The sequence below is a fragment of the Pagrus major genome, chromosome 6 (assembly GCF_040436345.1).
Source record: "Pagrus major chromosome 6, Pma_NU_1.0".
Taxonomy (NCBI): Eukaryota; Metazoa; Chordata; class Actinopteri; order Spariformes; family Sparidae; genus Pagrus; species Pagrus major.
Window position 1 is genome coordinate 1,573,495 of NC_133220.1, and position 13,679 is coordinate 1,587,173.

Here is a 13,679-nt window from a genome sequence, read left to right on the forward strand (position 1 = left end):
GTTATCAAAAATATCAGTTTTCAATAAATATGGATTCTGAATATTTGAAACGGAGACAAAAGACCAAAGCTCGTCCTGCCTGCAGCCTGGAGTGAACGAGATCAGCCTCGGGGTTAACAACAGCTTAGATCCAGGCTCACTTCAGGTGGACCTGCTTCTACACCTTTCTGGTGAACACATTATTTTTAAGGAGCTAAAGAGAAAAAAACACATTTAAAAAAATAAAATGTTGTGATATTTAATGTTTACTACAGTCACTCTGCTGCGTCAGTTTTTCCTCGTGGCATCACAACTTGTTTTGAATAATGTTAATATTAAAGGTATCGAATCGAAGTTAGAAAATCGAGTGCAAAAGTCACAATATAAGCTGTCAGCGAGCTTTATTTTGAAAGTCTAACTATACGACAATTATCTGATGAGTTGGGAGTGAGAACTTGTTGAACGACCATGTAAATCTTTTCTCTCTGGATGAAATGAATATATTCTTTCTGCACATGTTCGCCTCACGTTGGTGTAACATCGCTTCCAGCCGGGATAGAAACATGCTGGTAGTGAATCAGAACCTGTCTGTGGCTGATACAACTTTTTTGTTGGAGATCTTAAAAGATTTAAGGATCGTTGAACGCTTCGGTGGTCGAGTTGTTCAAACAAGTGTTTGAAAAGATGAATGAAGCCAGAATCTACTGAACCAACAAGGCGAAAATAATTCTGTCCTCATCTGGACCGAACAACCTCTGTGATCATCATAAAAATATGACACACTGTTCTGATCTCATGAAAACAAGTTTACTGTGATCACGAGGGAAAAAAATAATAAAGCAACAAGTGGATAAATAATTATATTTCCTGTCCTTTAAAAGCATTAATCACTACTCTCTGAGGCAAAATATTATCACATTATTGGCTCTTAATTTTCGTTACAAGTAAACAAATAATTAACTGTAAATGATAAAGTTGTTTAATAATGTGTGTGTATAAATTTCAGGCTAATGAGCCCTGCCGAGAGTTAATTATCTGTTTGTACACGGACTCTTTACACCAAACTTCCCTGATGGGGATCATTAAAATCTACCATTGTTATTATTTTCTAATTGGGTCACATTCACACCCTCCCTGCTGGTGTCGGGTCCACTGTTCTGCTCATTATCTCTCCTGTCGCCTCCTCTCATGACATTTAAATCCTCTGAATATGGACGATGTTTCCACATCCTCCGAGCAGAGAAACAACAGTTACACTTTATTAGTGCAGTGTCTTTAATATTTATTTGACACCTGTTTGATCTTCGCTGATATTTTCAATCTTTCTGTTTTGTTTTTTTATCCGATTTGGGAAAAATTTGCATCAGCACATCAGTGTTCAGGTGCTGTTCGGCTCTGAATGCTCCCTCGACACGCAGGGAACACGATGCAGCGTAACGCCGGCCTGCCGACGCGTGTTTGACTTTTTAAAGGGTAACGAGACATATTTATGGTCTGAGCTGACACCAAGATAACTGACTGTCTGTCTATTGTGACCGCGACACCGACTGCGTGACAAAACCCCCACTGGGACCAGCATAGCACACACACAAACACACACACACACACAGATGAGTCACCACCTGTTGCTTCTTCATATTCTTAGCCACAAACAAACAGACAAATAATGGATGGAGAGAGAGAGAGGGACGGGGTGGAGGTGTGGGTTCATCTGTCAGCTGAAACTTACACCAATTAGCCAAAACTTTAAAACCACCTGCTCAAAACTGTGCAGCCAAAACAGCTGCGACCTGTCGAGGAAACGCCACAAGACCTCTGGGGGTTTGTGGATCCTTCAGGGCCTGTATGTTGGGGGGATGAGGCCTCCACGGATTGGACTTGTTCCGGCATGTCCCACAGATGCTCGGTCGGATTGCGATCTGGGGAATCTGGAGGCCCGGTCGTCACCTTGAGCTCTCTGTCAGGTTCCTCAAGCCGGTCCTGAGCGGGGGGGGTACCTGGCGTCAGGACACAAGTTTCTCAGCAGAACATTTAACTGTAACAAGATGATCAATGTTATTCACATCATCTATCAGTGGTTTTAATGTCGTGGCTGGTCGGTGTAAGTCGATGAGGTTAATGAAGGTTTTAATATTCAGACGTTGTTGTGAGTGAATCTGAGTTCATTCAGCACTGTGCTCATCGTGCTGCTGTTGACGATAGAGTATTAATGTTGTCTCGAATCCTGACTGATGTTTTAATGTGTTGATTAAAAATTACAAACAAATAAAAGGAATACACAGAAAGAGGAACAGACAGATTAACTGCTACACGCGACAGATAACTGGCTGTTAAATGAAAAATACCATCAAGAATATCAAATAATCTCATCCTGTTTCTTGTTTAAGTTGATTAAACTGCTTTTATTTTTTAAATACTTTATTTTTTCCAAAGGTTTTGTAATTTTTCTGATTCGGCTGACTGTTATCCAAGTTCACGATTCTCCACCTCAGTGTTAAGACGAAGGTTGAAGAAAGCGAGAACATTTATTGAAAAGTCTCTAATCCAGTCCGTCTCATCCTCCCCACAGCTGATTGGCTCAATCATCGGTCGCCAGGGCACCAAGATTAATGAGATCCGGCAGGTATCGGGGGCTCAGATCAAGATCGGCAGTCAGATCGACAGCACCAGTGACCGTCACGTCACCATCACAGGCACGCCGATAGCCATCAACCTGGCTCAGTACCTAATCACTTCATGGTAAGCATCCACACTACAGGGAAGTATCTACAGAAACACCTGATGTCAACGTGTTTTAGCTCAGTTTACGGTCAGAAGACGGTCCGATACAGGACGATGCACAAAGTTTGGAGCTCTGTTTTAAACCAGATTTAAGATTTCTCTTCACGAACTTGATTCACTTATCCAGGAAGGGAAATTTCACTCTTTTGCTTCCTTGGCAGTTATTTTCTTTGAGATAACAGATGAAAAAAACTCTGTCGAGCTCTCATCCTCAAAATATTATGTTCAATCATTTCATGTTCTGAATAACTGAGAAAAACTGGAAGCTTCTGTGTGACACAACTTTAAAGAGCATCACAGTTATTTAAGCAAATCTTCATATAAAAAATATAATCTTGCTCTTTTTTCAATCAATAATTTAATTGTTCTTTTTCACATCAGAGAACAAAATTGTCTTAAAATAACCTTCTTTATCCTCGTCATGTTGCCGTTACCTCTCAGAGACGAGTTGCACCTGAAACCAGACGCATGAAACTCTGCACACACACAAAGACAGAAACATGCAAACGCATCAGTTTCGTAAGCCGAGTGTGTGCTCACGTTTCTGTTTTATAAACCTCAATCGTGGCTGAACTGGATGCACGTGCACGAACCTCATTTCCACTCCCACAGAATCAGACGTGAACGCTTAGTCATCGGTTTATAAATCAATACACTGCCGGCTCCACCCGGCTTCAGACCCGACTCCAGGAAAGTACTGCAAAGAAACAGCAACTTTCACTGACGTCTCATCAGCGGCGGTTTCCGACAACGTCAGAGCGTCTGTTAGTTAGTAAAAGTAAAGATACGGTGTTAAAATATTACTTTGGTAAAGTGAAAGTCACACATATGAAAAGTACGTTAGGGAAACATCTTAAAGTATCTGATATTAAATGTACTTAAGTATCTAAAGAACAAGTAAAACTAAATGATATATATATATATATTTACATGTATGTTGACTGATTATCAGAATATCAAATATTCTGCCTTTTTCTGATTATCAGGATCAATTTTTTTCATCTGATTGATGATAAAATAAACTAATTTAACTGGTAACTAACTAAAGTTATAAAATAAATGTAGTCGAGTAAAAGCAAAATATTTGCTACCAAATGCAGTGAAGTGGAAGTAAAAAGTAACAGAAAATAGAAACACTCATGTAAAGTGAACGTGCCTCAAAAGTGTATTAAGTACTTGAGTAAATGTACTTAGTTACATTTCATCTCTGATTTTCAGAACCTTTATTTAAGTAGAAGTAAAAGTAAACACTGTGAACGTATGAGTAAAAGTCATGCATTCAAAATGTCACTGAAGTAAAAGCATGAAATTGGGATAAAGGACGTAAAGTATTCAGAGTAAAAGTACTCCTACTAGTAAAAGCAGGATGTTACTGTTAACTATTTCATATCAGACTGATAATTTTCTCCATTAATCCTTTAAATCGTTCATTTGTAAAGCGACCAGTAATTAAAGCCGTCTGATTATTGTGATGAAGGAAAAACGGCAATATTTAGTTCTTAGTTACTCGGAAAAGTACAACAATGTCTCCGGTGTCACTGAAAGGGAGAATTCTTTGTCTGTGTTGCCAAAAAATATGAAAGTTTATTTGAGCTGTGACCGTCTGTCACGCAGCAGCAGAGCATCGTTAAATACATTTAAATGACTGTTAAACTAAGAGAATTAGGTTTTTATTGTATTGCGGGTTAAGTGCACTCTGGTGCAGCGCATGCTTCATGTAGCACATCAGCAGGACGTCTCACATGAGATTCACTACATGATACAAAAAGAAAGGAAGCTCATGTAACACAGAGAACAAGTCGCTCATACGTTTAATCAGACTCTGGAGACGCAGGAGAGCGACTGCAGGCAGCCGCCGCCATGAATATGTAAATTCATGATTGGACTCTGGATGAAATTGATATTTCACTCAACACGCTTCCTGCCACTGACAGCAGGGAGAATAGGTTGGACAAATCACACACACACGCACACACACACACACACAGAAGGGTCAGCCTCATTCAGTCTGAAATGTCAGGTCAGGGAGGGTGAGACAGTGACGCTGGAGGATCCATGACGAATCTTTTCCATTACATTTCTTTAGCGGCGCTGTCTTTACTGTTTTGTTTACGTTGTGCATGTGCTCAAGGATGCACGTCCACGTCCGCGTGCACATACGATACACCTGCTGCCAGTTTCATGCTATTGCATTAAAGCTAAGGTTGAAAGAGCAGCAACACACTCCGGTCATGTGAGCATAAAGCACAGCAACAGCCTCTTTTGGCGGCTGATTTTAGCATTAGCTCACACGAGTTGCGTTTGGTAGCCTTTTCAGACTGAGGTGCGTTCGTGACGGCTGTTTTGCTTGCGTTTACATGATTGTGGCATTTCTGCGGTTAACAGTTGCTTGTTTATGTATTAATGTATGTATTAATCGGTCTGTAAAGCTCAGAGAGCGTGTTGAACAGAGAGAAGTCGGGCAGTGTGCGGTCATGTGTTTCAGACGAGAGGCTCTGTGGAGAGGAGGAGGGATTTTTTCGATAGGAAACCTTCAAAATGTAGCTTGTTTTTGCTGGTTTCTACACTCAGCCAACACCAGCTTTAATGGCTACAGTGACACACAGAGAAGCACCAACAAATACAGTGAAACCATGTTGATTTATGTTTAATTCAGTTTTGCAAACGTTGCATGAGGAAGGAAATACATGAACATGTTTGTTAGAGCTCAAGGATTCACACAAAGTAAACACAACTGTTGTTTACAAGAAAACTCCACAGGCTGCCTTTATGGTGCGTTCAATTTGAACTGGGAAGTTGGAATTTCCATGTTCCATGTCGGTAATTTGAACTGGAACACCAACCTCAAAATCCAAGATGGCTGCTCGGTACTGTCACATCATCTGTCTGCAAAATGCCGATAAAGCTTTGTTATCAACTGTATTGTATTGCTAACAAAGGCTAACAGTGGCTAACATGACTGTTTTTAATGTGGTTCAAACTCAGACGTGACGTCATTCCCAGCTCCGACTTCTGAGGTCAAAGGAACTTACTATTAATTTTAAGTAGTAAACAAATGACAAACAAAGATGTCGTTACCACAAAATGTTAACCGCAGTGAGACATTATCTTCAGCACCAAAGCTCGACGACCAACCAGACAAAGCCGGCAGGCGTCTCAGGTTAACAGCATGATTTGGCCGTTTGATTGCAAATCTAACAGCGAATTTTCCCAACAGCGGCATTTATAATGTAATGTTTTGTCTTGTAGAGGCACAGTTTGGCAAAATGCAGCTTCAGCCTGTTGTTAACATGGTGCTTACATCCGGTGTTTCCAAAAATAAAGTGAAATTACTAAAACTGAGCTGACAGACTGGAGAGCACGGGGCTGGAAAGAAAACCCAACATGAGACAGATTTCTGGTTCTCGGGGTAAAAGACAACAAAGCTGCTGTAGTCGTCTGTGTTCACTAACGAGGAGGCAACATGTGCCATGCAAAGGCTGTGGAGCCTGTTAATAGGTTGATCTGGCTGCTCTCACAATAGTTGTTCACTGTTAATTCACAGTTACTTTCTTCAGTGCGATAAAACAGCGTCTCCCTCCCTCTCTGTCACGGTGAACTCAGAACAGTGCGTTTGCTTTGTGTGGTTTAGTCGGAGACAAATGGAGGATGAGCGCTCTGATCTGAACGTGACTCCCTTTTATCTGCTGTTGATTATTCATGCCTCGGCGCGAGCTCCCTCCGGACCTTCATGTGCAATCAGGGAACCTGTCAGACACAAACACTCGCACCACAGCACGAAGAGAAAGGAGCAGCAGCTTGAGTGGATACGATGAGTGTTTCCATTCGAGTCATCACTCGGTCGTTTGGCTGATGTGTTTGAAGCCCGGTTCAGACCAAACATTCATGATGCAACGAAACCTTTTTAGAACTTTTTGCAGGGGAGAGTCGCAGCAGTGTGAACTGACCCGTCTCAGCTCCCCTCGGGCCGACTGATGGTGTTTTCTTGTTGGGTTTTAGAACGTAATGCATGAAACCAGTGTAATCAGCGCCGACTGCTCTCCAGCACTCTCTCTCTCCAACCTTTTGTTTCAAGATTCAAAGATTCAAGAGGCACAAAACTTTATTGTCGCTGTTGGATGTCTCATAAAATACATCCAGTACATATAAGAACATCAAATATTCCAAAAGACAACCTTTGGTCCGAACTGGGCTTCAGATGGCTTCAGATGAAGGATGAGAGAACAGAACTGGACACTTGTCAGTTGTCTGAATGTGTTTTATGAGATGTGGTCAGTTTGTGTTGCTGTCAGATGTCGTTGATCTGAACAAACCTGAAAATAAAATGAGACTGTATGTTTTAAGTTGAAGGAGCAAACAATCACATGAATAAAATAAGAAATGTACATTCTGCTGACATGCTACACGTGTATCTCTGTTAGCTTAACATTTCCAAAATAACAAAAGGATCTTACAGCTTTAGTTTAACTGCAACTCGCGGATCAGATATTTGTAACTGCGCTACTGTTTCCTGTTCATTGTGTAGCTTGAATTAGAGCTTCACCTTTCTTATTTCCTCCTGAACTTTAGTCTGTCTTCAAACAGAAGCTGAGAACAGAAAGTCACACTACTCTTAAATCTTTAAAAAGCCCAGTTTCCTCCTGATGGTGAGATACGAGCTACATCTGAATATCTTACCGGGATGAAGGAAATGGCACACAGATCACATCTGGGGTTGATCTGGCTCACATTCAATCAAATCACAGCCAGGTGTAAATAACATCTGTACAGCCGGGCTAAAAATAAAACACTCTCAACAAGCTGAAAGGTCACCTCAGCACACTCGCTGTCTCAGGCGAGCAGCTGAAACACTAAAGACGACTTCTTCCTTTTGCAAAGAAAAAATACTTCACACGTGGAGACCAATCAGAATCAAGAATGATTATTAATAAGAGGTCTGTCGTCCTGACGACAGGCTGCACATTAATAACCGAAGTATAACAATGTTTTGCTGCAGCGCCATGACACTGAACACATGAAGAAGTGATCCTCTTCAGAATAAAACGTAGCTGCTACAGAAGATTTAACGAAGTGTTTTAGAGAGCTCAAGTTTAACTCCCTTCTCCAAGCTTGGTTTGTCATTGGTCTTTCTAAAATGTCAGATTATATTTTAATTTGGTATCTACAACTGTTTGGCCAGTAATATTTACAACATCATAATTTTAATCAAGATAAAACAAAAGTGATTCATTAGCATTCAGCAGCTTCAGTGAGCGTTTGGTAGCTTTAGTAGTTGAATGCTAACAACAGTTTTGTTTTTAAAAATCATCTCAGACTCCAGAATAAAATGCTGTTTGATTTATATTTATCATATCAACATTTCTACAATGACTGACCCACACTCTGATCCAGGAGGTGGGCATCAGACAACAAGAGCAGAAGAAGAAGAAGACACAATAAAACAAGATGCAGAAGAAGACACTGTGACTTTTAGTGTGTTCATGTGGTGTCAGAATAATTGGAAAAAATAATTCTGACTGCCCCCTCAGGTCAGAGCGACAACTCAAGTCAGAGACGTTATATGACGCTGAAACATGGCGGACAAAAGTAAACATGTCATGGCTTACGTGATCCATTTCCTTTGCTCTTCATTGTCACTTAAATTACGGAAACAGCTGTCAACGTGTTGTTTAAACGCTCTGAGCGATAACGTGCAGAATATCGTCCGTGTTGCTCCCACACTGAACCTGAACACACTCCAGACGATCGGAGGAGCACGTGCAGCCTCATCCTGACACCAGCCAAGTGTTTTTGTGACCAAACCTAACCAGAGTGTCACAAGCTGAAACATAAAGGACAGTGAAGTTTCTACTCAGCCGTGTTTTTTAGAAATGCAAATTGCCGACATTTATTCTGGCAGCTGGGTTGAAATCATAATGTTGTTAAATGTTTTGTCCAGAAGAGTCATTTTGTGTAGAAGTGTTATAATTAAAGCGTCCATGACACACAGAATACAAAGTAACTGAAGGCTAATAGCACAGATGCTAACCTGGAGCTCTCTGAAACACTGACTGGGTTTCTGTCGTAGGCTACAAAATGTTTTCTCTGCTTCTTCTCCCTGTTTTTGAACCAGCATCATCTCTGACTACGCTTCCATCCTAATATATCTATGATGGTTTTGTTCCCTCCTCCCTGAAGCCCCCTCCCAAGCCATCACCCCAACTTATACAGCACACCCCCCATCCGTACAGCGAACTCCCCTACAATAATCTGTTGCAACCTCCAGCAAAACACACCTGTCTTATGATTTGAGTTTTGTCAAATTTCCTTTCTTTCATTTTTTATTCTCCAAAAGATCCTGTTTGTTTTTCTTTAGGTTTGATTTTCTTTTTGGTTTTTACTCTTGATTTTTTTAACATGTCTTTTATTTAACCCTCTAACCCTTCTCCATCCAAAACTCCCTGTCCCCTGCCCCTCTCCTACCCTCCCTCCACCCTCCGTCCCTTCCCTCCACCTCCTCTTCCTCCCTCCCTCCCTTCCTCCCTCCGTCCCTCCCTGCCCCCGTCCCTCCCCCTCCTCCAGTTTAGAGACCGCCAAATCCACCGCCCAGTCCTCCTCCATGCCGTCTCCCGTTGACCTGACCATGAGCTTCACCCAGCCCGCCCCCCCTGTCTCCGCCTCGTCCTCCTCCTCCTCCCCCCTGGCAGCGATGGGCGCACTGCCCCACGCTCCCATCCTGGGCGCTCCCTACGCCCTCCCCCTCTCCAGCCTCCTGGGGATGAAATCCATCCCTTACCTGGCACTCTCCACCCCTCAAACCTCAGCAGCGGCGGCAGCGGCTGCTATCGGGGCTCCCATGTTGCAGGGTTCGATGCAGACGGCGACGGCGGGCGTTCCCGTTCAGGCTCACGCGGCGGCGGCCCTGGCGTCCTACACGGCCAAGATCTCCTCCTCAGCCAATGGGATGAAGAAGCCGGAGAGACAGAAGTTTGCGCCGTACTAGTGAAGGAATGAATGGATGAGTTTGCATCACTGAGGTAGCTTCTGGGAATGAGGCGGGTTGTTAGATGAGAGGGCAGTTTTTATTTTCCTTCTTTTACCGTCCTTTATCGCTCCTTTCTCTCTCTTTTCTCACTTCTTCCTCTTCCTCTTCCTCTCCATCGTTTCTTTTCTTCTTGATCACTGAGAAACATCAAAGTGGGATTATTGGAACGTGTTTGATTTCTGATGAGATGACATGGGAGACATGAACAGCAACAAATAAGGTTTTTCCAGGAGTCCAGGAGCCGTCAACGACGTGTTGATGACGTGTTGGAGGCTTCTTCTGTTTGTACTATTAACGAGGGAATAATAGATCTCTAATGACGCTCCCTTAACTTGGGGACACATTTCCTTTTACTTCTTCACAATAAAAGCCTTTGACTGTGACGAAGCTGAAAGTGAGAGTGCTGTCAACAGTGAAATAAGGCAAGTGAAACTAAACTCCACAGAAAATAGAGTCAGTTACTTTTAAAATCAGAGCTTTCTCTCTGGTGCAGCCACACAGGACAGGGGAGGCCGTCGCCCCCTGCTGTGGAAACATGTCATCGCGGCTTGGCACAGTGCAGCTAAAGAGGACTGACCTCGAGTCTTTGGAAAAAACCTGAAGAAAGAGCAACTAAAGAGGCGATACTAACGCCGGTTGTGATTTCATAAGTTGCTAAATGATTTCTTCTGCAAACTCACACAAACGGCCGTAAGATCACTCAGAACCTGCGTATGACAGCCAGACTGCAGTGGCTCATGGGTAATCAGAGATGCAGTGAGGGAGGTCGTCAGATTTCACGCTGATCTCTGTCTGAGCTCCACGCAGGGAAAGTAAATTAAAGAACAGATAGAAGATAAAGAAATGAAGCTCTCCATTGTCATCTTTCACGTCTTCTACACGACACAAACATCATGTTTGTTTCAGCTCTTTCTCTGAGTGGCAGTTTCACAAAAGAGTTTTTATTAAATCCTCAAAGCCTGGTGAGCGAGGCGAGGACTGAAAACATCCAGCTCAGCGTCGGTGTGTCTGATCACTCATGATACTGAATGTTCATTCAGACCAAACGCGAGGCCAATGATTCGTACATGGAGATCACAAACAAAGACACAGATAGATGCGCGATTTAGCATGAGTTGAATATATTGAACTCAAGCGAGGATTTCACGTGACGCTGCGTTGTGAAAGCCTATCTCATTGACATTCACCCCGACGTCATGGCGTTAACGTCGCTGATGTCCGGACATTCATGGCCAGCAATGGAGGAGAGGATAATAATCGTTTGCTGTACGATAAAACATCTACTCGTAACGAGACAAAAGGGAGCTGGCGTGGAGGAAAGTGAGGGAGAAAGTCAGACTCCCTGGTCAGTCATGGAAATGTGTCTCAGCACTGCATAACCCTGATCGATCCGAACTCCATTCAGGGAACAAGCATTTTAAAAGTTGTTTGCTTGTCGTCTGGCTTTTTTATTTTAACACACTTATTGAGAAACTGCCACTCAGCGGAGACAGACGTTCAGCCTCGGGTAGAGCTGGACGCTGCAGTCATCCAGATGCAGCTGCAGACGCTGAAATCCAGTAACGTGAATAATAATTAAGAATCCTGCGATCGAATTCGCGTCTAACACGAGGCGAATATTCTCCTCACGTTTGGTCTGAACACATCATTACTATCAGGCAGCATGTGAGATATTTTTCATTTCTCAGTGGTGATTAAAAATGTGCAAAAGTAGACAATCCTGTACAGCAGCTTCCTCCAGATGATGGATAACCATCAACTATCTTCTGCTTCTAATTCACTGGTTTTATAAACCACTCAGGGTCGCTAACTCCTCTCTCCCCCCCCGGTCTTTAACACAGTCATCACTCAGAAAGGTCAGCTCACACTCAGTTAGCTTAGCCGCCTCTGCATTACAGTCGTCTTCATGTCTCATTGCCTTTAAATATGTTTTTATCTTTGATTCCACACGGCAGCTTTGCTTAAACCTGCTGAGGTCTTTTAATGAAGAAGATAATATATGTAATAGAATATATTACATTATAGTAATCATGTAATTTCATATCTCACATGTGTATTACACCAAACTCTGGTCTAAACTTTCCTGTAGTACATGTAAATAGATAACGTACATGTATTTTGGTTTGACCGTCAGTCTTTGAGTTTGAAGGTGATTCAGCCTCCTTTTAAAGAATCTGCTTCTTGTTTCCATAAACATGAAGATGGAAATAATAGCTCGTGTAAAAAGGCTCAATTTGAATTGTTTTGTGTCTGATAAATAAGGACAGATGTGAAAATGAGCAGGATATTCACATCTAACGAGGCGAATTGACAGTTTATTTCGACTATAACAGAGTTGGTGATTGTTGTGACAATGAAAATGCGGACCGAGATGAAAATGACTTCTGTAAAGAGTCTGGCGGCTTTAATGAGAGCGATTTGTCGCCTGTGTCTGGTTAAACAAAAAGGATCTTCTGCAGGGTCCATAATGTTGTCAGACGCTCATCTGAGCCTGTCAGAGGCAGAAACGGTAACAAGTGGCCGGACTTTGCTGCAGCTTGTTTTGCAGCGCTCTCAAAAAACGTCCCCATCGTTCGCTTAGACACAAAACCAGGGTCCATGTTGAAAAACACCTTTTAAATACACCATGAAGTACAGAGACATTCAAAAACACTGAATTCAGCAGGTCTGAGTGTTTCAGCCGTTTCCAATAATCCCACTTCACGTCTTTAATCAAAAGTCTTTGAGTTTAATTCATGTTTTCCGGAGCTCTGCCCTCATCGGAGTGACTGTGGAGGTTCAGTGTTTGTAGCTACTGTACGATGATGTTAAAGGTTATTTGGGCCACACAGCCTATAAAAGCCATAGAGACTATTCAGCTTTCCCTCCCTCGTCTGTCCCCTGCTCCTTATTCTATTGTATACTCTCATATTTATTGACTAATATGAAATATTCCCTCAGAGAGTTTATATCACTGGTCACTAACACTGAGCTGAACGACTCGGCTTTTGTATACAATGATGTCTACTTGTATATGACGACTTCCTTTCTGCTTCCTGTCTGTTTTATTCTCTAGTTTTAGGGGTTTTTGTTGTTGTTGTATAGAGTTTTTTTTAAAACATACAACGGATTTAAAAATGTCTTTTTGTGTTAACAGTCTGCACTTCTCATTTGAAATGTGTTGTTTAAATTATTTTTTAACTTATTAAGAGGAGTATTACATTTACAGGTTTAGAAAACAGAATTTCCTTTTTTCCGACATGGCTGCAGGTAAATACTGTAAAACTGTGTTTGAGATTGTTTTGTTTTTTAGTTGTGTGAACAAAATTAACTCTTTTTTTTTTGTTTTTAGGGGAAAAAAATAATGATCACTGTACCATTAATGCTAATAACCAGATGTTTTGTTAGATAGACGAGTAGTGTTTTCACTTGTGAGCTCAAACTGGACATTTTACCGCACACACACTTTCTAACTTGGGGACACGTGTTTGTAAAAATCTACTGCTTCACAACGTCGAGCATCCACAGAACTAGAATCAAGTAGAACTGCCACTTCCTGTATGAGCTGGTGTTACAGAATAAAACCATAGATGTTCATATTTTCTTAGGTGCAACGCCACCACACTGTGCTGCTCTCCTGCAGCTTACAGAAACAATCACACCTGCTTTTATTTTTGACTTCATACGTTGTCTGGTGAGCGGACATGTCGGCGTCTTAGTAAACTTATTCTTTAGCACATATTGATCGATAACCCTGTCAGCTCAGAGCAGATCGAGCAGGGAAACACTGTGATTAGAGAAAAGGTAACTTCATTTTACAGGTCTGCAAATGTTATGGTAAGTAGGTGGTAATGACCAAGAAACACAATTAGAATTTCTTTCAAATTCCCCCCAAATGACCAGAATAATGACCTCA

General features: G+C 42.0%; 1 protein-coding gene across 1 annotated transcript in view; it reads left to right on the forward strand.

Annotated features, from left to right (window-relative positions):
- pcbp4 (poly(rC) binding protein 4) overlaps positions 1-9,742 on the forward strand; it is a 56,840-nt gene extending 47,098 nt beyond the window's left edge. The window contains exons 12-13 of the mRNA XM_073468648.1: positions 2,549-2,718; positions 9,322-9,742. Coding sequence (XP_073324749.1) covers positions 2,549-2,718; positions 9,322-9,742 — 591 coding nt within the window. The remainder of the gene's footprint in view (positions 1-2,548; positions 2,719-9,321) is intronic.
- Positions 9,743-13,679: the final 3,937 nt, after the last annotated feature.